The sequence below is a fragment of the Pithys albifrons genome, chromosome 13 (genome assembly GCF_047495875.1).
Source record: "Pithys albifrons albifrons isolate INPA30051 chromosome 13, PitAlb_v1, whole genome shotgun sequence".
Taxonomy (NCBI): domain Eukaryota; kingdom Metazoa; phylum Chordata; class Aves; order Passeriformes; family Thamnophilidae; genus Pithys; species Pithys albifrons.
Window position 1 is genome coordinate 18,971,732 of NC_092470.1, and position 25,366 is coordinate 18,997,097.

Genomic DNA, 25,366 nt, shown 5'->3' on the forward strand with positions numbered 1-25,366 from the left:
CCCTGCAGCCGCGGGGACGCGCCTCCTCAGTGCCGGCCCTCTCTGGGTTGGCGGGGACGCGCCTCCCCACGGGCCAGCCCTCTCTGTGGCCGCGGGGACGCGCCTGCTCAAGGGCCAGCCCGCCCTGGGTTGGCGGGGACGCGCCTCCTCAGTGCCAGCCCTCTCTGTGGCCGCGGGGACGCGCCTCCTCAGTGCCAGCCCCCTCTGTGGCCGCGGGGACGCGCCTCCCCACGGGCCAGCCCCCTCTGGGTTGGCGGGGACGCGCCTCTTCAGTGCCGGCTCTTCTGTGGCGGCGGGGACGCGCTTGCTCACGGGCCAGCCCGCCCCGAGGCGGCTGCGCCGGGGCTCCTGTGTCGCGACATGGGGGACGACTTGGCATCGGAGGCCGACACGCGTGAGTGGGGCCGAGTTGGGGGCGCGGGGCCGTGAGGGGGGGATTCGTGTGGCGGGGCCGGGTGGGCGCCGGGAGGGCTGAGGGGCAGAGCGGGGATGCTCCAAGGAATATGCATGAAAAACCCGGTCAGGAACAAAGCAGGTGTATAAGCCTCACGCGTGAATCAAGAGTGGTTTTGCCCCAAAGCATCCTGTCCCCTGAGGTGCTGCATATACCTCCAGCGCCCTCCACTTAAGGGTTTTGGCCTCCTTTATTCCCCGGTCCCCATCCTGGGCTGTCTTCGTGTCCTGCAGCCCCAGATAGAGCCCAGTGGATGTTTTAGCACCTTTCTTTGCCTGTCTTTAATTTCCTTTGCTGCTTTTTTACATCTCTTGCATAATCAACTGCCTGTGAATTGGTGCATAGGACTGAGGGTAAATAATTTGAAATGTTTTCCACGTTGTTTGGGATAACTGAATTCCTATGCCGTAACACAAGCTGTGAAATACCCTGGAATCTGAGCTTGAAAGAGAAGCAAAATGCTAATTATCCTCTGAAATGCTGCTGTTGGATGGATTTATGTCATGATGAGGAGTGCATTTACATTTGCAGAGTGCCAGCAGAGCTGTGAGGATCCTAAACAGGAAACTGAAACCATCAAATTGTTTTCCATGTGTTGCTGAAAATAGATAAATTGTGGCTTCTACAGCCTTAGTGATTCCAGGTTTGTTACTGTGTCTTCACAGGTAGAGGAAAGAATAAATAAGGCAAGGGGTGGTTTGGCATCTCTTGGCAATGATGCTTTGTGTGACCATACAATGTAAGAACACGTTTCTGTCACCTGGAGAGCAGGGACAGCAGCATTTGACTGAAACAGAGGATTTACTCCCCTGAACAGAGATAAGCATTTATAAGGAGGTGTTATCTGTGTCACCACTGGTGTTAATAATTGACAAAAACTCCATGTGTTTTTCACAAGTTCTCTTGGTATTTCCTCTCAAATCAAGAGTCCATGTGGTGTGGAAATGCAATCCTGTTGACACACATGACCAGATGATAACAGTCTTAATATACAGTACAGGAAATCCTGTTGCTGCAGAAATCAGTGTCCAAATCCTACTGCCTTAATTGTAGCAGCAGATCCAACACTGGAATACACACTCTCAGATAGTCATATCTGTTGTTAAGTGGATAAACGCACTATTGAACGATCCTGTTTGTTATTTGTGTTTCTCTTGAGCTGAAGTTTTTTATTTAAAGGTAAGGGAAATGGAAATTGGAGGATGAGATTATACCTCTGTTGCTCTAAGAGTCCACAGTAGGGATGTCTTTCTTCTGTGCCCTCTGAAGAGAAAAATGGGGTAGTGCTATTTAGGCAGCAAGTCTCCTGTTTATCTCTTCAGTGTGGTGGAATGGGAACAATAATATGTTTTGATGCCTCTTGTATGGCCTGTGGTTAGTGTCTAGCTGACATATTGAAACAAACTGAAGTTGCACTGAGCCCCTCAAACTACAGCCTGAGCTCTGCAGAAGCACAGAAGAGAGCAAAGCCTCAGGGCCAGCTCCAGGCCAGCTCTCCAGGGGGATGTTACAGGCCAGGGGTCTGAGTTAAGCACTTCTTCAAAGAATTTCCCAAAAGCACTAGGGCAGAGACTGAGTCCAACAAAGACTGACACCAGCCTTGCCAAAAACCTTCAGAGCCTCCCTGTTGGGCTGTGGCAGTCCCAGAGTCACAGCTTTACTCTTGTTTCTTGGCAGGAAGGTTTGTTCAATCGAGGAGAAGATTGCTGGGGCAAGGCCCAGCATGGAGAGTAAACAGTCTTAAATCGTGCCTAACTGTGCAGGACAAATACAGCCAGTCGTGGTAAATTATGTGCAGAACTGCCATGGTTTATTAAGAGATGCAACACTAATCACAGGCCAGGCTGGCAGTTCTGTGCTGCTTGGCTGGCTCAGGTTGCACAGAGGGGGACAGCAAGACCATGTGTAAAGGCCTCCTTGTAGAGTGGTGGGATGGAGGTGGAAGGACGGAGGAAAGGGTCATCTGTCAGAGCCCTTACACTGGCTCTGGGCCTCGTGGGGTGCCCAGAGGACATGGACCTCATAGATCAAAAGGTTTTGCAGCGGGAGCAAATCCCTGAAGAGAAAGACACTGAATTAGAAGAGAAGTAAGTAGGACTAGAAGAGCACTGGTGTGGTACAGGAGTACTCAGGGAAGGAGAGACAGTGTGAGAGGGCAAATCCAGGAAACATGCCAACATCTGTAGGACCAGGATTCTTGCTGGAAGAATCTTTCTGGAGTCATCCTTCCCTGAAGCCATGAGGGCTGGTGAGATGAAGGGGAGGTTTGTCGGGGCATGCTGCCCTGTGCTCCTTGCCAGCACTGTTTTAATGCTCACTCTTCTACTCTCCTGCAGTGCTTCAGTCAGAGAAGGAGTTCCATGATGCGGCAAAACGGAATGACATTGCCAGGATGGAGGAGCTCATCAGGAGAGGGGTGGACATCAAAGCCAAAAACAGTGTAAGTCCTGGGCTTTTCCACCTCTAAGCTGCAGGAAGTGCTGAGGGCATTTTTCAGATCTGCAGCTACTTAACACTACTCTTTTCATTAGCTGCTTTATTGGTTAAAGCTTTAAAATATACCACCCCATGCTAAATAGAGCCTGTGGCAACCAAGCAGTTCCACAATACACTGAGACTCCCAGCACTACCATCCTGACCACAATGGAGAGCTGCAAGTGCTGAGGGAGGGTGATAATTTATGGTTCTCCTTGTAACCTCTGTGCCAGTTACACACTTGCCATGAAAGGCTTTGATTTTGCCATCTCTGCATGCCAAGGCTGTGGGACAAACTCAGTCCCTGATGCAGGTCTCTCCTTGTTGACCAGTAGCTTCATGAAAATACAGGATTTCAACCATCCCTACTGTTTCATCCTGTCCCCTGATGGGCAGCAATGTTCTTCACTCCTGTGCTGTCATTATAGCCCAGACCTGCAGTTCCTGAGTGCAAGGTGACTGACACCTGTCTGTCTGACAGGAGAAGAAAGAGGCAGAGGGTTGTGTCCAAAGGAAACCCTGCACAGTGTGAGACGTTCTGGCTCCAAGGCTGGCCAAGGAGATTTTGGCCTTCAGGAAGACTGTTGGATACACACACACTCTGCATACATGAGCTTCCCTCTGTCTGTCCTTCCCTTCCAGACAGACCGGACTGCCCTGCACTGGGCCGCAGGAGCAGGGAACGTGGATGCTGTACGACTGCTCCTGGATCACGATGTCCCTGTGGATGATGAAGACAGTGTACAAAGGCGACTCTCCCTTGCATGCCCTGCAAATGTGTTCAGTGTTGGGGCAGTGCCAGGGACTGGGTGCTGGGCCAGCGGTTACAGATTTCACCTTAGCCCTGGGTGGGTGGCACAGGGTGGCACATGGCACCTGTGGAGCAAGGGGCTGGGGCAAGCCTTGTTTTCAGATGTGTCTGTGCTCTGTCTTTTGGCTCTTTTCTTGCAGGCACAGTAACTGAGAAGGCTGATAGAATATGTCAGGCTTTCTGTGGGGCATGGGGATGCTTGGCTTCTTCTGGCTGTGTTGTTGAGGCTTGTGGGACAACAGGGACAGCCAGCAAATTCTCTTTCCCCCATAACAACCAGGCTAATACACACCATTAACTAGGAAGTGGCAGTCTAGAGGCAGGTCTGTGTTCAGCTTGTGTGAATATTTGTGGCAGGAATAGTAATAACTGGAGAAAGTGAGGCTAAAAAAATACCAGTGAGAAACAGATAGATACAGGAAACTTCATGAAGCTAAGGGGACAGCTTTCCTCCAGGGTGGAGATGGTGTTGGCTGCAGTTTAACTGTAAGTATCTCTCTTCTCTTCTGCCCAGTTTGGAATGAATGCTCTTCTCCTATCTGCCTGGTTTGGACATCTCCGTGTCCTGCAGATCCTTGTCAACGCTGGGGCCAAAATTAACCGTGTCAACAGGGTGAGAGTCTCCCTACATCTCCATCACACAGCTCTAGACAGTGCTGGGGACAGAGAGAGACTTACCTGCGGTAAGGTGGTTGTGTGTGCCAGCATCTGCTGTGGGGATTGCCATCTGTCCTCTGCTTTATCCCTAAACCAGGCGTAATCCCTACACCAGGTGTAACTATTGTAGCTGTAGAGATGCACATGGTGTCCTCAGCTCACGTGTGTACAATGCTGAGGGGGAAGGTGTTATAGAAATGGGAAATGGATTTAGTGAATCAGCAGTCCATGTATTCTAAAACAGTCCTTGGTTGGGCTGTCTGCAGCACAAGGAATGTAGCCCTAGAGGTGCAGGAAGGAATGGAATGGGTCCCTGCTAACAGGAACAGGTTGTCAAAAGAGACAGTCCCACAGTGTTGGACTTGTTAAACAAACAGTCCTTTATCTCCTCTCCAGAAAGGCAGAAACTTGCTCCACTGTGCTGCTCAGAGGGGACACGTCCAGGTCACAGAGTTCATCGTGGAGGACCTGGAGGATGTGTGTGTGGATGAGACAGACAAGGTAGGAAAGCTCATCACTGCTTTGTTTGCTCTGCTGGGCTGAGTAGGATTGTTGGTCTTGGGAAGAGACTCAGAGTCGGATGCTACTCCCAGAAATCTTCCTGTAGAGTGGGCTTAGGGGACATGGGGATTTTGGCTCAGGTCAAGCTTCTAGCAGCCAGGACTTTTCAATGTAGCCTTTTGCAGAATAAATTCAGAAATTTCAGTGTCATCCTCTCTTGCAGCTCCTGAGTGTATTGCAGGTAAGTAATAACCAAGGGTAGCCCTCTTCCAGCATGTTCCAGCAGTGGGTGAGCTGTTTCTGGAGACGGCACAAGAACATAGAGAAGTTAGTGCACATTCTTTTCACATTTCCAAGAGTGATTCCCACTCTGATGGTTGCAAGTTAAATGAAGAAACAAGAGTTGTCTTTCCCCAAAAAGGGTCCTCACTCACTCAATAACTGGGGCTTAGATATTAAGTCAATTTTTTCATCCTTAGTTGCTTTTAGTAAATTATTTATTATCCTCTATTTCTAGGAAATAACCACTGAAAAGACCTCTTTTCCAGTGAGACCAACATGCTTGTTAGCCCCAGTGGTAGCTCTGTTCACCTTGTTTTATTAGGGTCATCCCAAATACAAAGCAGAATAAAAGCATCAGGATAAAAAAATAACTATTTCTGAAGTGTGGCACTTCTGCCCTTTGTGAAATGGGTTATTACCCAAGGCATTATTGTATTTCTTGCAGCAGATGGTCTGATCTTGTGCTTTCAGAGCCTTTTTTTGGACTATGTCTCTGTTTCCTTTCCCAGATGGACAGGACAGCGTTTCAGTTGGCTGCAGAGTATGGGAGGCTGGAGGTGGTGGATCTCCTCATTCGACTGGGTTGTTCTCACAGAGCCAAAGACAAGGTATGGACATAAAACCACACGCAAGGCAGGTGAAGTCCAGTGATATGGGAATGTGAAAATCAGGGAACAGGGTACCAAAAGGCTGATGCAGGCAAGTTGTCCATAGTTTTAACTTTGGTTGTGCTGTCAGGACTTTTCTCCCTTATCCACTTGAAAGACATTTCCACCTCAGTCCATGCTGGATTTCTCTCCAGGACTTTTCAAACAGGATATGCAGCAAGCCTGGTGTACCATGCTCCAGGTGAAGGTAGCTGGGCTTCTTCCCTCCCTGCGGTAACTGTTAGAGGATTGCTTCAGTCTTGTGTTACTGGTTACAACCTCCTTTTCAGACACACTGGATATACTCTGTGCAAGGTTGTGGTGTATGAACATTCAATCCTGTAATACATATGTTTATGAAGTAATATTTACTTTCAGGAAGAAAATACAGCATTGCATTTAGCTGCTAAAAATGGACACCTCTCTGTCCTGCAGAGGATTATAGATGTTGGAGTGGACCTTGATGAAAAAAACTCAGTAAGTACATTTAAATGAAATAAAACCCACATCAGTTTTGCCCTTTTTCTCCCTAGAAATACATTCCTACCGCAGTCACCAGGCTGAATAGTCAGTATTGAGGTGTAGAAAATAGCTGATTTTATCTAAAGCTTATGTAGGTAAATCCAAGTCCCCCTTTAAGAGTATCAGTGAAAGGCAACATCCGTCTTGGACCAATTTCCAGCTCTAAAGTGTTGCCTTCTCTTCCTGCTGTGTCTGCTGACCTCCCTTATCACTGCATTTAATCTCTGTTTTTCTCCCTGACCCTTTTACATTCAAGTGTCTAAATGGTTATTGAATGTGTTTTAAACTAAACTTCACCATGCCTTATAGTATTGACTTAGGCACAGAACATATGGACCTTCTGTTTGAGATCTCTCTTTTCACAGATCTGCTCTGGAAAATTACGTGGCTGGAACACAGTTACTGATTTAGATAGCAAATATTGGCTTAGTATCGCTGTTATTTATTCCAGGGCACACTCCCAATTAAATTTATCAGCATTTTTTTTAGTCTTGTTTGGTTACTGTCTTTGAAAGGTGTATTTGATTGTGATTAAGATCTGAAACAAAGGGGAAGCCACCTCCTGTGGTACCTGGTAGCATTTGTCACCCCCCAAATGAGCTGCCCTTTGTGCAAAGAGCAATAATAAAACCAGATTCAATCACTTAGGAATTCTGCTTGTTTCTGTTTTCTTGTAAAGAAATGAACTTCAGCCTTCAGAAGGGAGAATCAGTGGTTGAGGGTCACGAGTTTTCAGTTCAATCTCTGACCCTCAGAACTGGTACTTTAATATGTCATGGATTCAGAAGATGGTGTAGAGTCTTGCTCATTCTGTTGCTCTGTCTTGGCCTTGTCTACAGAAAATGCTGCTTGTGTCCTTTTTTGCCTTTTCCAGGAAGGACTTACAGCTCTGCATTTGGCTGCCGAGGGGGGTCACAGTGACTGTGTGAAGCTGCTCGTGGAAGCAGGTGCTGATGTCAATGCCCAAACCCAGGTTAGATCTGTGGAGGTGATTCCATTTCCAAACACTACTTTGTGGATTTATACCTGGCTTCCCAGGGAGGCCCTTGTGGAGGAATAGCAGGGAGTTCAGAGGAAGGTACACATGGATTTGTACAAAAAGGCAGGTGAAGCTCTCCAGGACTAGTTTGGCTGTGGAGACAATCTCCATTAATTTGTCAGTGTGGGCCCATGGGGCTCTTGCAGGAGGGAAGCAGGGAGCTTTCTGTGGGTAGTCTGTAACAACTGCAGCCTCTGAGAAGAAGCCCTGACTAACCCCTCTCTTTCCTGATGTGCCTCTCAGAAGATGATGAACTGCCTTCATTACGCAGCACAGCATGGCTATGAGGAGATAGCCAGGATCCTCATGGATGCAGGAATCCACACAGGTGCTGTTAATCATGTAAGTCCTTCTAAGTGCTCTCACCACTTAAAAAAAGGCAAAGTCTCTTTGTAGAGCTGCTTAAGAGCACAAAGCTATTTTGTAAGGACCAGTGCTGCAGTGTCCCCATTCAGCCCCCAGTCCTGACTGGCAGCTGTGATAGAGTAAGATGTGCTGGGTGGACCACAGCATGGTCCTTCCAATGCCATGAGCTAAGCTCTTCCTAAGCACAGGGTCTTCTTTTGACAGCAAAACGCATCAGCAACACACATTGCAGTCCTGCAGAACTTCCCAGCCATGGTGAAGCTCTTCATCGAGGCAGAGTGTGACCTTGACATTCCAGATAATGTAAGACTGCAACTCCTGTTCTTTGTCTTCAAAATGTCAACGAGTTTCACAGGGGACAGGATTAAAGAGGAGGGCTTTAAATGTGGGAAAACCTGGAAGAGCAACTTAGGAAATGTGGAACCTGTGAAATGATTCTGAGTGTTGCAGTGAGGTGATTGCTTGATGGTATTCAACACATGGGCTGTGCTATATCCCTGGGACCTGTGCACAGCAGCATTGCAGTCAGGCTCTTTCCTCCTTGTTGGAAACAAGTGGGAGAAACTTCAAGTTGGAAGATATTCTGCAAGACACTTGGAGGGCTGAGAAAGGGAGGCAAGCCTGGAGTTAGCTGGTTGTCTCACCAAATTGCAATTTTTTGAATGAAGTGCTTTGTGTAGCTTGTTTCAGTTAATGTTCATTCTTGTAGCAATGTTCCCTCCTGATGACACCCTAAAATTGCCACATTTTGTGTTTGATTTTACTTGTTTCCATTAAACAGCCCCAAGGTGGAACATTAAGCTGACCCTGTGTCCCAGGAACAAAGAACTGGCACAGGTCCTTCCTTCCCATGGCCAAACTACCTCCCCACAGAAACTGTTTAAATAATAGGAAATAATATAGTTCTGTAAGTGGCCCTGGAGAGCCTTATGTAGCTGAAGAGGTTCCTTATCCAGAATGTTATCAGGGAGGTGTCCTAAAGTTGGTGCTGGGACAGGAATGGACCAGTTCTGCTCAGCCAGAGGAACCCTACTGTAGTTGGAGATAGGAGGTTGTTTGGCCCTCAGGTTGAAAAGGGATAGAGGGGAAAGGTGGGCAGAGCTGACAGCACTCTTACACAATTTCCTCCTGGTAATGTTCTGTCTTATCCTTCCAGCCTCACACTTGGCCTTCTCTGAAATTTAATCCTTTCTCCCTCCTTCTGCAGAGGCAGCAGACCCCACTCCACATCGCTGCAGAGCACGGCAGGCAGGACATTGCTGAGATGATTCTCATTGCAGGAGTTAACCTGAAGCTGACAGACAAGGTAAATGTCTCCATGGGTTGAATAGGTCCTGTGGGAGTAAGGAGGGAAAATACAGATAGGTGGTCTCTGTCACTGTCCTTCATAATTTTCAAGGAAGGCTAGTAATACTGAAAACTGGATATTTCCAGGGATAAGGCCTTTAAACACTTCTGAGTAGGTTATTTTGGTGTGTTTTCAGGAAAGAGTGACTGATTCTTAGGCAGGTAGACAACAGTTCACACAACGAGCAACCTTTTTCCTTCTTAAAGTTGTTCTAGTGCCTTCTGGTTCTATTTGTGCTATCACACACAAAAATATCAAAGATCTTAACTAATAAGTAATACACCCCAAGAATCACAGCACAGATGTTTTAGTAGGTTAAAGTATCTGGTTGATACAGATCTGGCTCCATATCTGGGGGGTTTGCCCTATAATTAAACCAATGGAATTCTAGAAGAATCAGTTAAATTGCATATGGCTGGAAATGTGATATGTACCCAGAAAATGCTGAAGAGCCTTGGGCAGAGAACAGAACAATGTTTGCCACCCTCAGTGGGTTAGAGCACATGCAAGCCTGAAGATTCCTGGCTGAACTGGCCCTCAGCTGGGGTGAACATTTGCCACCTTCCAACACTCTGTGAAACCCCAATGACACAGCTCAGGAGACACATGTCCACTTCTGTGTGTGAAATTTGGTTTCTGCTCGCATCTGAGGCAAGAACCATTCTCCCTGGCATGTCTGGTGGCTGGGCTGACTTGCTTCATGTAACTTCAAATCTCATTCCTTTCTGCACTATGATATTAGATAGAAATACAAATCCCTCCCTGCCCAATCCAAAATCACATTCAGGTAAGGAGCATAGTTACATTTTCATGGTCCCATCAGCCTGTGCTTTTCCTGGGAGATGGGTTCTAATCATGTGCATGTGGAGCCTATAAAATCACTGAAGTTGTACAAATCATTTCAGTTTCATGTGACAGTAAACCTGCAGTGCAAAAGGCTATAAAATGCCTTGGATTGCAGTGCTGAACTGGTCCTCTGACGGCTGCACCCATGTTGGGAGCCAGAAAGCAGCCTGCCATGGACTGGGGGTTACAGGGAAGCTTTTCCAACTGCTCCTGCAGAACAGGCAGATCCCTTGTGGCAACAGAGGAGATGCTGCAGAGCCTGGAAAACCACTCCCCCTGCCCTGCATACACTAGATCAAAGTCAGCTCAGGCCCGAGGTGTTTATAGCTGGAGAATAGGTCCTGCCTGGTGCATTACTCAGTAGTCCTGCAGCTACAATGCAGGTTGTACCTCCTAAGGCAGCAGGTATTTTCCAGTTCATTTTCCCATTCTGATTTCAGCAAGGAAAAACGTCTCTGGATGTCGCTGCCCGAGGCAGTCACATCAACTTGGTGGACATGATTATCAAAGCTGATCGGTTTTACAAATGGGAACAGGTGAGCAGCTTACACACCACCCCCTGTGCTTTCTGGGGCAGGTGTAGCTTTATCGACTCCACTGAGACTCCACATACCAGCTGCTGAAGGAAAAGAAATACAGGACATCCTGGGACAGCCTGACCTCTACTTTCATCCCCTTACTTAAGAAAAACAGAAGTCTTCACCCTGCCAACAGCATCTTCTTAAGGCTTTCCTTATTTAAAAGGGCCTCTGTTAGAAATCCCAAGCTGTGCTGCCAGGAACAGAGGTTTTCAAGATTCATTGACAGCTGTTCCCAAATCCCTGTAGAAGGGAGTGTGGTAGCATTGCTTCCTTTTCCCAGGAAAAAAACTGGAAGTACTGAGCAGGAAAATGCTTGGCCTAATGTCACCAAATGGGATGTGGTGAGTTTTTCAGCAGTGGAAGGAAGCACCTCTTGCAAGCAGTGACCTGTTCTTGTTGGAGTCAACCAACTTCCCTCTCTAACTGCAGCTGCTCAGCCCCAGTCCCCCACACTGCTTTCCCCAAACCTGTGCCCAAACCAGGCTGAGCAGAGCACGCTGCAAGTACAGCCAAATGCCACATCCCTTGTGTCTTCTTAGGATTTTGGGTATCTTCCCATACCAGGGGGTAGAAAAGAGAGGAGGACACGTGCCTGTGGCTCAGGCACAGGCATTATAAGAGTACTGCTGTGTGGAACAGGCCTTTGCATGGGCTTCCCCTGCAGCCCCAGGGAATCTCATTCAGCCTCTCTGCAGCAGGGCTCCTAAAGGCTGTGAGCACGAGCCTGTGTTGCAGGGAAGCAGGAGATTTAATTAAATGATTTGCACCAAGCCCAGATAAAAGGCAGTATAGAAATGGAAATCACAATCCACAGGGGCTTGTACAGCAAAGCGGCTTTTTTTAAAGCAGTTTTCTTTAATGTGCCTGGTTAGCACAAAGCGAAATGAGAATAAAAAGAATAAAGAAAATGTGCTGTGCAGAATAAACTTTCAGCGACCTGCAGAACTGAGGGTGTGGGAGGCTGCAGAACAACAGGCACCATTGCAGCATCCTGACTGAAACTGTCACCCTGTTCTGGCTTTGCAGGACAACCTGAACAGCGACTCCAACTCATGGGTGGCAAAGCACCTGACCTTTAAGCAAGATCACAGGCTGGAAACACAGCACATTCGCTCCGTCATGTGGAGATTGGCCACGAAGTACCTCAAACCTGGGGAATGGAAGAAGCTGGCACATCACTGGAAATTCACAGATGCTCACATTAGAGCCATTGAGCAACAATGGACAGGTATAAAAAACTACCAGGTATTTTCCTTTCTTCACTTGGACCACGTTTTTAGGCGATTCATCTGCAGTAGGAGCAAAGCATGAAGAAAATCTGTTGGTGTATTTGAAACAACCAAAAGATTATGTTAAAAACCCAGCTTTTAATGATTGTGGAATTACCTACACACTGGAATTTGTTTGGGAATAAAGCACACAAGCAGGGGGATTAGTGGTTCATTGCTCACTCCTTGTGAGGCACTTAACAGGCTGGTGAGTTCTAGGTACAATTCTTGTTCTACAGGACAGGAAGAAGTTGCTGGTTTTATTTTTTTCTTTTACGGATATGAACCAAGAAGGCAGTGAAGTTCCATTTAGAATTTAAGAGATACATTAGCAGAAGCAGGGTCTGAGGGTCAGAAACAGATCACTGCTGGTTTGGCTGCTGTCAGGACTGTGGTTTGGACAATATGAGCAAGGGGTCAAACTGTGCTCTGAAGGCAGAAACTCTGTTATTACCATGAAAAGTTGGCCAACAAGTCCAAGCTCATCCATGGCCACTCCATTAAGTTTCACAGGGAAGGAAATTAGCTAGACCATACTTTAGAGCATCCTAGTAAAATCCAAAGGGAGGGGTGTCCAGACCCACCAGCTCAGAAATCGCTGTGGTTAGGGCTGTGCACTCCGAGGGTGGGATTCATTTGAGGTTTGATCTTGCCAGGCACCAAAAGCTACAGGGAGCACGGCCACAGGATGTTGCTGATCTGGCTCCATGGTGTCAACACTGCAGGAGAAAATCCAATCAAGGGACTGTACGAAGGTCTTGTGGGCATAGGGAGAAGAGATTTAGCAGGTAATACTTTTGTCGTCCTTCACTAAACACTATTTAAATCAATTTACTTGTACTGTCTGGTTACACAACACACACAGAGGAAAACTCCAGTGAAGCCAGTTCACACAAGCTGAAAGCACCTGCCCTGCCCCCTTGCTTCCATGACATGTAATTGCTTTCCTCTTCATTTTAACAAATGAACATAGCCTGCCACGGCTCCATGTGCAGCAGAACATTCTCTCTTACAGAAAGTATCCGGAAAAAAGCCAATGCCGACTCCACCTCTCCACGGAAGTGCACAGCAATGTAACACCGGGAGCATCCTCTGCTGGTCTCAGAGCTGCAGGAGAAACACTTCTCTGTTGCTGATCAAAGGCAGCTGCAACTAAAGGGCTTCCTGTCACAAACAGCTGGCACTGCTGGATGCTTCTGCTCTGGAATGACAAGGGTAAAACAAATGCTAATGGTCAAAAACGCCTCTTTAGGCAGAAGGGAGATTTTTATCAGCCACTTCCTATGGTCTGGGTACTGCAAGGGGAGTTCAGCGAGCCAGCCTCACTTCTCACACTGTATCAGGAAATATTACACTGTTTTACTGTAACTTGTTTACAGCACATTTTTGTATATAAATTTTTAATTGTCGGGGTTTTAAGTTAATGAGGGGAAAACCTTTGTTTTCAGGAGTGTTCTTTACTTACCTTATTGGTGGGGTGTCTATCACTTGTGTCTTAAATGCATCCATAAACTTCCCTCTTATGGTGGGAACTTCAGAAGCAAAATCAAAAATCGCATTTAGTCCTTTTGGAACCTTTGGGGTTGTGATCTTTAATGCTTTGCCTCTTCACAAAAAGTTCTGAGAACAACATTAACATACATACTGTTTATAAATTTACATTAATATACATGTACTTTTTATAAATCAAAGAGGTGACTAATGACCCCTCTTACCTTTTCAAACTGTATCTTTTCAAGAGATTAGTTATCTACCCAGCCTCTGACAAGGACATACAATTTCTTTACATACCAATTTTTCATGTAATACTTCCTATTTATTTTTTACAGCATTTAAAGGGGAAATGTCTGTATTTCAATAAATTCAGATTGTACCCTCAAATTTGCAAGTAATATCATGTTATCTTTATTAAAAAAGCACTACAACATTCTTATTTAGAGCTAAACCAATACAGTCTGTTAATTAAACCTTGAGAGGAATTCAAGCAGAACATGCTGGTTGTCTTTGTTCCCAGAGGTGTCTGTAGAGGCAAACCAGGACTGTTGTGAACTCCACTGCTGTTCTCTTGGAGTCAAAACAAGAGACAGGTGCTGGAAGTGAAGGTTTATTGAAAACCATTTTTAAGCAACAAGAAAGTTAAAAATTCAAGTGCTTTATTTCAAATAGAAACAAACTAACTTATAACACAGTACCAAGCAAATAAGTGGTGGCAACATTGTCACTTAAACATCGTTTAAATCAAACATTCAACAAAAATATATGTCAGCTTGTAAGTACAGTCTGCATGTGGTGATATATACAGCCGAGTGAAAAATATAAAAAGAAATATACTGTTCTGCTTAAGAACATGACAGTGAAGACTTTGGTAGAAAAAATGTCTATATTTTTAAAAGTGTAGTCTTCAAAGATGCTTCCTTGAATCCAAAGACTAAAAATTAAACAGATCTATCCCATTACACTGCTGGAGGTTACTGTCCGTGGGTAGTTCACTGACTTGATCCGGTTGGAATCACACAGTGATAATCGGTTAACACAAGGGAAAAGGCAGAGTGGGAACAGTTGATTGTACACAGGAAGACCAAACTGATGCCTCCACTGCACTGGCACTCCCAGGCCTATTGCTCTTCTTGCTCGTTGCTGGTGTGAAGGCTGATCTTTTGGACTTCCAGCTCCTCTGCACTGACCATGGAGGGATCGATGGCCGCGTACCGGGTGCCGTGGAACTGCAGCAAGTGGATCTGTGGGGCACAGCAAGGAACACAGAAACAGGTGAAGCACAATGTTTTGGTAAAGGAGAAACATTCCTTCTGAGTAATTTTAGTGAGGGTGGAACCATGGCTCTGGAGTACAAGAGTTCAGAGACAGGGCAGACAAAACCACCAAAGCTGCCCCTCCATGAACACAGCTGCTCCCTTTGGAATCAGCCATCTCACAGCCAGGGAAGTCAGCAAACAAAAGCAAGCACACAACCGGAGTTTGCTTCAGCTGTTGTGGCTAAACTGAGTTTGAATTCAGAGACTCACCTGAATATACAGGTTGACCTCAGCACTCCTGCAGAGGTAGGGGAAGTTGCCTCCTGTTTTGAGGTGAGCTCTCCTGGCATTAGGGTAAAGTTTATACATTTCTTCTTTCGCTTCTGTCGAAAGCGCGCTTTGGTCAAACACCTACGGAACAAGTCCCAGCAGTCAGCTCTGAGTCTCACATTTTGTTACCTCAGACTGGCTCTATGCTGCTCACACTCTCAGCTTCTTAGCAGAACGGTGTTAATGAAATGAAAACAAGAAAACTTGTTGGGCACTGACAGCTAGAAAGCCAACACTGCGAATACTGAAATATATGGTTGAGTTACTGCACAGAATATCCAACTCACAGTACAGCACAGCAGAGTCAGTGTTGCCCAGTCAGCAGAAGGCTTCCCTAAATATGAGGACACATGCTGCAAATGCTTACTAAGTTGCTGATGGAATATCAAGGCCCCACCTGCCAATGGGAGGAAATAGCACTTAAGAAAAAAATTAAGCCGAGATAAACTTACATCCATAATTGTTACAGGGATGTCTCGGATTTTGTGAGGTTCTACATAGGAGTTCTGGCAGTTGAGGGTGAGTCTCGAGGCGAGCTCGCTCTGCCCCAGGCTCTCCAGCTTGCAGAAGAGAGAAACACTGATAAGCAACATATTTCACTGCAGAAAGTTTATGTAATATTAACAATACAGCCAAAGAGAAGGGAGTTTTAAACTCAGTATTTCTCTGCACGAGACAAATGCTTAAAGCACATTTCATTAGTTGCTCCTGCCCCCAGGGAATGGCCTAGAGATACATCCCAGTACTTTCTCCTCTTCCATCTCAGTTCCTTAATTTCCTCTCTTTTGATCTACATAAATAAAGTGAAGTCAAGTCACTGCATCAGTTAAACTGCTTGCACTGTGACAGCACTGCTAAAGATCCATTCCTCACTCCCCCCTCCTGGGTCACGGAATGCAAAAAGCACAGAAATCTCCACACCCTCCTGCTCAGTAAACCTACAGTGACACCACGGCCATCAGAGCACACAGGGACCTACCCTGTCCACCATGAAATCAATCCCATCCGCCATCTCAGGATCTAGAGGACCAGATGCAAAGTTCCCAAGGACAATTTTTTTCAGCATAAAAGCAGGCATCAGCCAAAAGCTAGAACAGAAACAAGATGTAACAATCTTCAAGCACCAAGGGCTGCAGCATCAAGATGTTTCCTTGTAAATGCTCCCTTTCCTTGCAAAAACTTTGTGCTTTAACTTCAAATGAAACCCTGAAAAAGCTTTAAGAGCAGAGAGATGGAAAACACAGTAACTGATGCTTGAAATGCTCTGGGAAGCTTTTAGTCTTATATGGCAAAAGTGTATTTTAAACACAGTGAACAACACCTTTCTTGCTCTAAATTGTTTTGCTAGAAAACAGGCAGAGGATCATGGAACAACTTGTCTAATTCCACACTCTCAGTTGTGAAAATTTCCATTCTCTTTACGGTAATGCCTTTAAAAGTCCTAAGTTTTCCATCCCACACCTCACTCACCCAGGCTGGAATCAAGTTAGACATGTCCAACACAATCAGTGTGACCTTTCATTGCAAAAAGATTAATGCCACAAGTCTGCTTGCTTGTCCCAGTCCTCCTTACCTGTTTGCTGTCCACGTCTGATTGAAGATAGAAGTGTCACTAAAGGCATTACACAAGATCAGAGACTGAACTCTGGGTGATTTGTGTGTGTATTCAGCAAATTTTTGAGCCAGAAAACCTCCCAGAGAAGCTCCAAAAAGGTGAACCTAACACAAAGGGAAAAAAAAATAAACAGATGACGTTACACTTGCAAAATGTGACCTCTGAGCACAACGTTTCGTTACAAAAATAGGTCATCCAAGTTACCCTGTCCCCATAACCCATTTTTTGAAAGAGTCACTGTTCCATTGATCTGCTTGTTTTATGAGTGATATAAATGTGACAAATGCTGACAGAAGGAAATGTTCCACCACAGAATCACAGTGCAAATTTGTGTTCATCAAGCTTAAGACAAAACACGAACATTTCACTGTTCTCCACAGCTATTCCAATCCAAGGTACTTGATTATGGTGTTCTGTACTTTGAGAGTCAGGAATGAAAACTTCCATGGGGTCTCATGTAACCCACACAATTTAATAAGCATAGAATAACAGTTGAATTTAAGCCAAGCATGACAATTTCCAAGGGTATTCACCTTCAAAAAAATAGTTTCAAATGTGAAATTGCAACACAGCCTCTTTATTTCTAGCCTGCATTTTTGTGTCCTATTTTATCTACTGGCTCTTAAACAAAACACTTTCAAAGATCAGGTTTTTACTGCAATGATACGTCCACTTCCCCATCTCCAGGCACTCACTTTATCCAGCTGAAGGTGGTCTAACAGTTTCCTGAATCCATCACAGAACTCGAGGTGATCCCAGTACACTGGATATTGCAACTAAAATAATGTAAAGTTAGAAAAAGTTGGTCTCAGATTGAAAGTTGTATCAGTTCTCACATTAAAGGTTTCAAGACATCAACCAGCCCCTCCTGCATGGTGAGCCTCCTCAGCAAGGTCCCCACAGCCCGAGGGTGCAGATACCTCCTCCTCACTCACACCAAGTGCTGCAGAGCAGTTTGCTGGGGAAAGGGCAGCATTGCCTCATCCTGTAACCAGCAGGAGGGGAGGCTGTAACTGTTCTTCAGTAATTCTGTAGCATGTAACAGCTACACAAATCATTAACTGCTGCAAGACAGACAGCAGTGCTCCTAGAGCCAGGCTGTTTAATACTGTACAAATGGACTGCTTCAGTTCAGCTCAGGAGCTGAGAAGCCACAAAAGGAGCAGGCTGGAAGGGTTTTAAGGAGTGGCACAGCATTTGCAGATACTACACGGGCTAACCACATTATCCACCATCCCCAAGGAAAACACAGAAACCCTGAACTAACTCATGTATTTGCCTCAGGGCCAACAAACACCCAGCTGGAGGCAAAAATTACTTGTGTCCAGGACACACAGGGGGAAAAGCAGGCCGAGAAGTTAATTGGGTGCATGCACAAGGTTTTAGGAAAATGATGCTGTGAGCATTCAGCAGATTCCAGCCTGGATCCACACCCCACCTACTCCAGAGGGCAACTTAGCACCAGGTTTTTGGTGAATTCCCCTACCCAAAACTAAGAAGTTCATTATCCAACTTCTGATTAGAGCAACAAGCACGACTCTGACACAGGACTGAGAATACTCACAGCAATTACTCTGTAGCCCCATCCAGTCAGTGCCAAAATTTGCTGGAAAAACACATCTGCAGTTCCACTTACAGGAGGGAGAAAAATGAGTGGGCAGCGAATGCTCCTCGGTCCTGCATCGTAGAGGGACCAGACTTTACTGTCATCGTCGTCTACTATGATCTGGAAAGAGAGGCACAGGAGGGAGAAGAAACAAGACCAGTGAGGTTCCTCAGCAGCTTCCACAATTACTTCTAGATCCATCAACTAGTAAACGTTATGATACTCAGGACCATCTTTTATTCTTCTTCTCAACAGCTTTCCTCTCTAAGGCTGTTTTCTGACTGGAATGACAATCTCTCTGTGGATACAGTTGGCACAGAATTGCAGCCTTGCACCATCAGACCAAATGTTTTGTGCTGGGAAATGAACTGCACCTCAGGAAAGGAACTCCTGTGCTCAGGAGAGGCTCACGAGGTCAGTTCAGGGCACCAAGAGCAGCAGCTGGAGGCTGGAACAGCCAGCACTGCCCCAGGGACAGCTTTTTAAACAGCCATCAACATTTGTATTCATGCACAGAAGACATTACAGGTCTGGATCCTTGCAGGCCTGCTGAATTAAGCAGCTAACACCACAAATTATTGATCTGAAACACTGAGAGCTGCCTGCCAGAAACAGAGGCACACACAACTCCCAGGACAGCACTGCAAAGCTGAGCTGGGAGGAAAAACACTTCCATCATCTCAGGAGCAGCTGGAGATCCCAGGACACATGGCTGGCTGAGGCAGATTATTCACAGGTGCTACCATTAATAAGCAGCTCCTCACACTCATCAATATCTTCAAAAGTATAAGAACTGGGTCTTCTTTTCTAGGAGTGCTGAAGCCTGACTTGTTTTGACAGGGCCTGTTCTACCAGCAAACTGTCTTGTATAATAAAATGTCCTTTCAACTTCACAACCCAGCAGAAGCGTGAGGCTTGTGCCAAATTAACAAGCACAGAGCTCTGGGGAAGGCCTGTGTCACACAGTGGGACACACTCCTCTGTATCAAGATCTTACAGCTTTTTGAAAAGTTATACACAAGCACAATTTACTTTTCCAACCCAGCAGTTAAGCTTCTCAGCAATCAGAGTACAGCGTATCACGAATCAGATTTGCTTAACTAACAAGTCTGCTTCTAATAAAGCCAGTGTTTCAGGCTCTGAGAACATGTGAGGAATCACATGATACTGTTGTTTTCTAAAGTCTCTATAAAAAAAGGAAGATTGCATACCAGAACTTCCAGACCACTGCAACCATTTAAACATAAACCTTGTACAAAAGATCTCCCAACCCCACAAAAAAACTACCCTTTGAACACAACTCCTGGGCTCCAGGCATTGCCATTCTCAGCTGTCATCCCATCAGTAATGCTGGATCTGTTCAGGGTGGCTCCCTTGAGCTTTGCAGGGCCAGGGTGTCCCTCGCTAGAGACTTTTAGGAACTACTTATCTGAGACAGTGAGTAGCATATGCAAATGGAGGCTCAAAGGCAAAGCTAGAGACTCAGTTAAACATGTTATTTTCTGTGCTGTACTTCTTATATCTGACCAGGGCAGGAAGGGTGATGTGCTGTACATTTCCTGCACCTGTCAGGAGAAACATCTCAGCCCATTCCCTAATGAACTGCTCTGGCTCTGCTTCTATAGATTGATCTGACAGCAGGAACCAAGGCTGGTCATTCCTTCCTCTGCATTTCTGGGGGGGATAATGCAGGCAAATATATTCCCAAAGACTGCTCCAGAGATTAATTACATCTTCAAATCAGGCACTTTTTTTTCCTCTTCTCTCTCCAGTAACCAGGACTAGTTTATTTATTTACCTTCTTCATATCCCACATTGATCACTGTGGCATCACTGCACTTCAGAGCAGCCTGAATCACTCTGGAGGGTAAGGCATTCCCTCATCTGAAGGTCACCAGGTCACCATCAGCTTCAGTTTACACATCCCCAGTTACGAAACCCTGAGCTCTCACAGCAGGTGGAGGCAGTGGCTGCTGGCAGTGAGCTCAGTGTCACAATGTCCCCACATTCCATGGTCACCACAACCTCCAGCTCCTTCATTCACCACTCTGCATCCCATAAAACCCAGACATCCTTCCACTGAAATGCTGCCTGCTGGCTCTGCTGACTCTGTGAGGCACTGCCTGAGGGTAACAGCGTGGCACAAACAGACCCAGCAGGTCTGGTACTGCCCAGAAACACACAGAGCCAGAGCCCACACAGTGCACATGTAGTTAACAGCAATAGATCTTTCTTAATTACAAACACAAACTGGCAAAAATGAATGAAAATCCTACAGTCCTTCCCCAAGGGTGTTCCTGCAGCCCACACAGCCATCCAGATTAGGGAAGCAAACTGACTGGAAGCTGGCTTAGCCCAAAACCAAACTAATACACCCCAAGCTAAACAGGCCACTGCCTCTGCTCAGTGTGTGTGGCCCCAGCAGTGACTGTGCTGGCAGGGGCAGCCTGAGGGGAAAGGCAGGGCTGTCTCAGGTCGGCTGTAAAACCAGCCCCAGCAAGCCTGACCTGCTAAAGGCACACAGGAGAGCCTGAGCTGGCCAGGAGCTCTGCACCAGCACTGCACTCTGTGCCCTGCTCTGCCACTCGGCGTGTGCAGAGCAGGAGTGGGAGCACTGCACACCTCAAACACTCTCCTGTGCTCGGTGAAAGGAAGGGGGGAAACCCAGAGGAGAAAGTTGTTGGACAGTGTGATTAAGCAATAGACATCTAAAGGACACAGAAGAAACCATTTGGGGTTTTCCACTGTGGTTAAGGATTGTCCCACTCTCAGAAACACCGTGTGAAGTCCAACTGCCAAGAACTTGCCTTCAGACGCTGCTCCAGCCTGAGGGCAACGGGTAGGGACAGTGGAGGTGGCTCTGGTAGCACAGGGGCAGCTGCTCTGGCTCGGTGCAGGGCACACAGACAGCTCTGAGGGGCCACAGGTGTGACCCCCAGCACCCACTGTTTCCTTGGAGCCTCCTCGTTGGGCATGGCTGGGATCAGGTCACACCTGAGAGTCTCTGCTCCCACCACTCGCAGGAGTGACCTCTGAGGAGCCCGTGAAAATGAAGGGTGTGATTTCATACACTCACATGACATGTGGGGCAACAGTTCGAGAGATAAAGCAGGTCAGTAGCACAGCCACAACTGCTCTGCATCAACCACACAGTTTGGTTTTCCCCTCACTACAGAACAGGAGACTTCACCCACAAGAAAATTCCAGCTATACGTACCTTTTTAAGAGGAACTGTGCTTCTGAACCAGTTATAGTCAGGAGAGACTTTAATCTCTCCCATGATGTTTAGCAAACCCTCAGTTTGGGTCAGCCTGAAAAAGAGAGAGAAAGTGAGAAATCAATACAACAGCTTTCCCGTGGGCAGCACTCAAAGCTGTGCCTGCACATAAAGCATTGCAGGGTGATTTGCTCTTATCAGTTGATGGCACTGCCTGACTCACACCAAGTTGACTTTTGCTCAGTTTTCATCACAAACCATACAATTATTCCCCCAAGAGGCAGTCACCTGACTGCCTTACTGCAGCAGCCTAATTATGAAATGATGATGCTTTTGTAACAGCATTCCCCTGTGACAGCTGCAGAGAGTCAGTTGTGTTGCAGGCTGCAAGTGGCTTACAACCCTACAGCATGTTTTTGATTTGTTCTAAATTGATAAAGCACTTCAGATTTACAGCTGATAAATATTCATACAATTCACTCAGCATCTCACACCACAGACATTACTTCATGTCTCAGTATTCAGACCATGCCCCTTCCATCTGACCCAAAGGAGTCCCTGAGCACATCAGGAACATCACCTGATCCCAGGCTTAATTTACAGAAGATTCCTGAAATTGCAATTCTACCCACACAGAGCAGACTCTTGTCAGCAGTTACCAATGAAGAGATCTTTGAAGCACAACAATTAAAACAAGACAAATTGATTCAGAGTTGGGGCCACACAGGAATTGTACTAATTCACTCCCCAGTCAGACTGTCCAAGCACACATAATGAGCATCTTACAATACTCCATTAATTAGTAATAAACACTGAGGTAACTCTAAGATTTAACTCTTTTTTTTGAGCAGCTTAAGAGACCATTAGCATCCATTTATACAACAAATGGCATCAAATAGTTTCCAAGCTTTGAGACTCAACAGCTTCACCCCCAACCCCAACTGCCTCAGGAGATTATTTTCATGCATTCACACACAGCACCGAGCACAACAAAACAAAGAAACTTTTGCTCTTGCTACTTAACAGTTGCCAAGTCTAAATCAATAGGTTTTGTTTCTTAATTCTTCATAAAATAAGACCTCCTTGTGTTCTGTGAGTCACTCCAATTCCTTTCTCCCTGCAGGAGAGCTGGGCAGCTTAACCAGTTTACAGGGTTACAGCTGGATTAACAGTTAGTTACAATTTCCTTATCTTTCAGTCTTCATTTGCCATGTGCAGAAAACACGAAGTTTAAAAGGGGAAATACTTTCTGAACTGCAAGACAACTCACACCATCCACAGAGCACATGGTGCTACACCTCTCACCTCCAAGAGTTTGAGGTGGGCAGTTCACCTGCATGGCATTTTTTTCAAAATCATGTGGCTTTATTTTGGTGCTTGCACACCAATTATTTTGCTCTCTATCATAGTCTGGCAGCAGGTAAAAATTACAGCAATGGTAAAAACAAAACCATTTCCACAGCAGAGCAGGTGCAAGGATGTGTTTCTGGGCTGGGGGACAGCAGATCCCTGGAGAGAGGAAACAGCAGCTCGGACTAATTCCTTTCCATAACCACACAGCAGTGGCTCTCTAAAAGCTGCTCAGCAAACACAAATCACAGGAAATGCCTTAAAACACACATTATCAAGGAGCCAAGGAGCACAAGCCACAGCCAGGGAGCACACGGACACAGAGGTGCCAGAGAGGGACTTTGTGCTGGTAATTCTGGTTGCCAGAGAGGACTGCCAATCTCTCCCTGCTGTGATCCCCTCGCTGCTTCTGCCACCTCAGTCCTGACAATCTCTCCCTGCTGTGATCCCCTCGCTGCTTCTGCCACCTCAGTCCTGCCAATCTCTCCCTGCCGAGATCCCCTCGCTGCTTCTGCCACCTCAGTCCTGCCAATCTCTCCCTGCTGAGATCCCCTCGCTGCTTCTGCCACCTCAGTCCTGGCAATCTCTCCCTGCTGAGATCCCCTCGCTGCTTCTGCCACCTCAGTCCTGCCAATCTCTCCCTGCTGTGATCCCCTCGCTGCTTCTGCCACCTCAGTCCTGGCAATCTCTCCCTGCTGTGATCCCCTCGCTGCTTCTGCCACCTCAGTCCTGGCAATCTCTCTCTGCTGAGATCCCCTCGCTGCTTCTGCCACCTCAGTCCTTCAGCACCATTAAGCTGATTTTTGTGGGCTGGGAGCACAAAGCTGTGTCATTACACTGTGTAAGGAAATGGAACGATGCAGGTGGACTTTGTGCTGTACCTTTTCTGGCACCACAGCGAGTTGAGAGTCCACCTGAAATCTGAGTTTTGAGCTTCCCAGCTCACCAGCAGAAGGGAACCATTGGCCAGTAACACCTGGGCTGATTGCCCCCACCTTTCTCCTAAAGGTGCATGTGTGACCCCCCTCTAAGGGCTGCCCCTCTTTTCAGGCAAGAGGAAACAGTCTGGCCTTGATTAAAGAAGCTTTTGATGAAGTTGATGTCCTGTTACTGAAATGCTTTGTTTTTTATTTTGGCACAGAATGCAGCACCAAATTCGCACACACAAACACTCACGACAACAACACCACATGCTTTCCAGCTGCAGAAACGCTGAACCACGAACTCAAAACAAGAACTCAGCCACTAAAAAGTAACTCACATCACAAAGAAGACGATGCTGGGCACGACCAGGCTCTAAAGACCCAATTTTCAATTCTACTAAAACCAAACAATCTGAAGGACTCTAACCTCTTAAAAACAATTCCCCTAAAGGAAGGATTCTTCTTAGCTGGTAAAATTCAAGTTGTGAGTTACTCCACTACACCAGTGACATGTTCCATTCGTTATTGATTTAGCAAGACATTGAGAACGAGGATTTTACGGATAAGTGGGGCAGGGCAGCAGCACCTTCCCCTCTGCCCAGCAGCACTCCCCCTTCCCTGCCCCAAGTCCCTGATCCATCCCCCTCCTCAAACACCCCCAGATGTGCAGGGAGAAGGGGATAAACCCCTCCTGAGCACCCTCAGCCCGGCTTTTCCCGCCGCACCCCAGGCAGAGGGAGCCCCTTCCCCGAGACACCCCCGCGAAAACACCCCCGAGGACGGGGCTTTGTGCTCCCCGAGGCGCCGAGTCCCGAACCCTCCCACCCCTCCCTCGAGGGTCTCTGCAGAGCCTAAAACACCCTCCCGCCCCCGCGCAGTTCCTCCAGCACGGCCTCTCCGGGGGGGACTCCGCCCCAAAGGCTCAGAGACCCCCGGACCGTCCCAGGGCCCGCCCGGCCCCTCAGAGCCCCCGCGCTGGGAACAGCCACAGCGACGACCCCCACCTTGGCCGGTCGGTGCTGGGCGCTGAGCGGCTGGCGGGGCGCGGGGCCGGATGTGGGAAAAGGAGCAGGACAAGGATGAAGATGAGGATGAAGAGGAGGAGGCCGAGGCCCCGCTCGCTCCTCCCGCCCCGGCCGGGGGCACGCGCCGGCCGCCACTTCCGGGTGCTGCGCCCGCGCCGCCCACGTGACCCCTCCCGGTGGGCGGGGCCCGAGGCGCGCGCGCCGCCATGGCCGCCGGGGCGGAAGTCACGTGCCACCTGTGCAATTAATGCAATTAACACACGGGCTGGGGAGCCTTAAAACTCCCCCTCCCACCCCCCGTGCCACGGGCAGGGACACTTTCCGCCATCCTAACCCGGCCTGGGTCACTCCCAGGGATGGCGCAGCCCATCCTCTGTGGCTGAGGAGCGGGACAGGTGGCACTGAGTCCCTGCCAGGGCCAGGTGGGGTTAATTAGCTCCGTTTAATTGGTGTGTGATACCAGCTCTAGTTCCCTTCCGCTTACCGGTGCGTTCTCTGTGAGACGCGCCCAAAGGACACGCTTCATTGGGCAATATGTGTTTGTTTGTTTGCTCGACCATCGCTTGGGGATCGTTTGCCTGAAGTTTCTGTCCAAGCTCCATCTTTTCACGAAAGGCTTTTTGACAAACTGCTCCCCTGATCCAAGGGAATTACCCCTCCCACGCTGCATTTAGGAGGAATAATAAAAGAGAGGGATCACCCGAAATAACGGGAATCCCGAGGAGACTGGGAGAGATCAGCTCAGTTGGT

General features: G+C 47.2%; 2 protein-coding genes across 7 annotated transcripts; one reads left to right on the forward strand and one right to left on the reverse strand.

The window, feature by feature from the left end:
• Positions 1-77: 77 nt before the first annotated feature.
• ANKDD1A (ankyrin repeat and death domain containing 1A) lies at positions 78-13,976 on the forward strand. 6 transcript variants are annotated; one of them, XM_071568475.1, is made up of 15 exons: positions 78-394; positions 2,791-2,894; positions 3,572-3,670; positions 4,255-4,353; positions 4,794-4,898; positions 5,690-5,788; positions 6,206-6,304; positions 7,224-7,322; positions 7,632-7,730; positions 7,959-8,057; positions 8,962-9,060; positions 10,389-10,484; positions 11,556-11,757; positions 12,454-12,586; positions 12,753-13,976. In XM_071568475.1, the coding sequence occupies exons 1-15, from the start codon at positions 361-363 to the stop codon at positions 12,931-12,933; spliced, it is 1,647 nt and encodes a 548-aa protein (XP_071424576.1). In that variant the 5' UTR covers positions 78-360; the 3' UTR covers positions 12,934-13,976. The 6 variants fall into 6 exon arrangements, with proteins under 6 accessions (XP_071424576.1, XP_071424573.1, XP_071424574.1 ...); XM_071568472.1 differs by having other exon boundaries at positions 79-394; positions 7,224-7,337; positions 12,454-12,585; positions 12,813-13,976; XM_071568473.1 differs by having other exon boundaries at positions 79-394; positions 12,454-12,585; positions 12,813-13,975.
• Positions 13,889-24,769, reverse strand: SPG21 (SPG21 abhydrolase domain containing, maspardin). Its single transcript, XM_071568477.1, has 9 exons — positions 24,596-24,769; positions 21,319-21,412; positions 18,060-18,221; positions 17,191-17,271; positions 16,454-16,599; positions 15,860-15,968; positions 15,333-15,440; positions 14,821-14,961; positions 13,889-14,535 (listed from the first exon to the last, which is right to left on the reverse strand). The coding sequence occupies exons 2-9, from the start codon at positions 21,379-21,381 to the stop codon at positions 14,413-14,415; spliced, it is 933 nt and encodes a 310-aa protein (XP_071424578.1). The 5' UTR covers positions 21,382-21,412; positions 24,596-24,769; the 3' UTR covers positions 13,889-14,412.
• Positions 24,770-25,366: the final 597 nt, after the last annotated feature.

Bases quoted from the DNA above. Each gene is read 5' to 3' on its own strand.
- ANKDD1A (XM_071568475.1), top strand. From the start codon at position 361: ATGGGGGACGACTTGGCATCGGAGGCCGACACGC. The intron at 6,305-7,223 runs GTAAGTACATTT...TGCCTTTTCCAG, and splicing joins ACCTTGATGAAAAAAACTCA to GAAGGACTTACAGCTCTGCA. The intron at 7,731-7,958 runs GTAAGTCCTTCT...TTCTTTTGACAG, and splicing joins ACACAGGTGCTGTTAATCAT to CAAAACGCATCAGCAACACA.
- SPG21 (XM_071568477.1), bottom strand. From the start codon at position 21,381: ATGGGAGAGATTAAAGTCTCTCCTGACTATAACTGGTTCAGAAGCACA. The intron at 15,969-16,453 runs GTAAGGAGGACT...TTTCTGTTCTAG, and splicing joins CAGACGTGGACAGCAAACAG to CTTTTGGCTGATGCCTGCTT. The intron at 14,536-14,820 runs GTGAGTCTCTGA...TGTGCCCCACAG, and splicing joins AGGTCAACCTGTATATTCAG to ATCCACTTGCTGCAGTTCCA.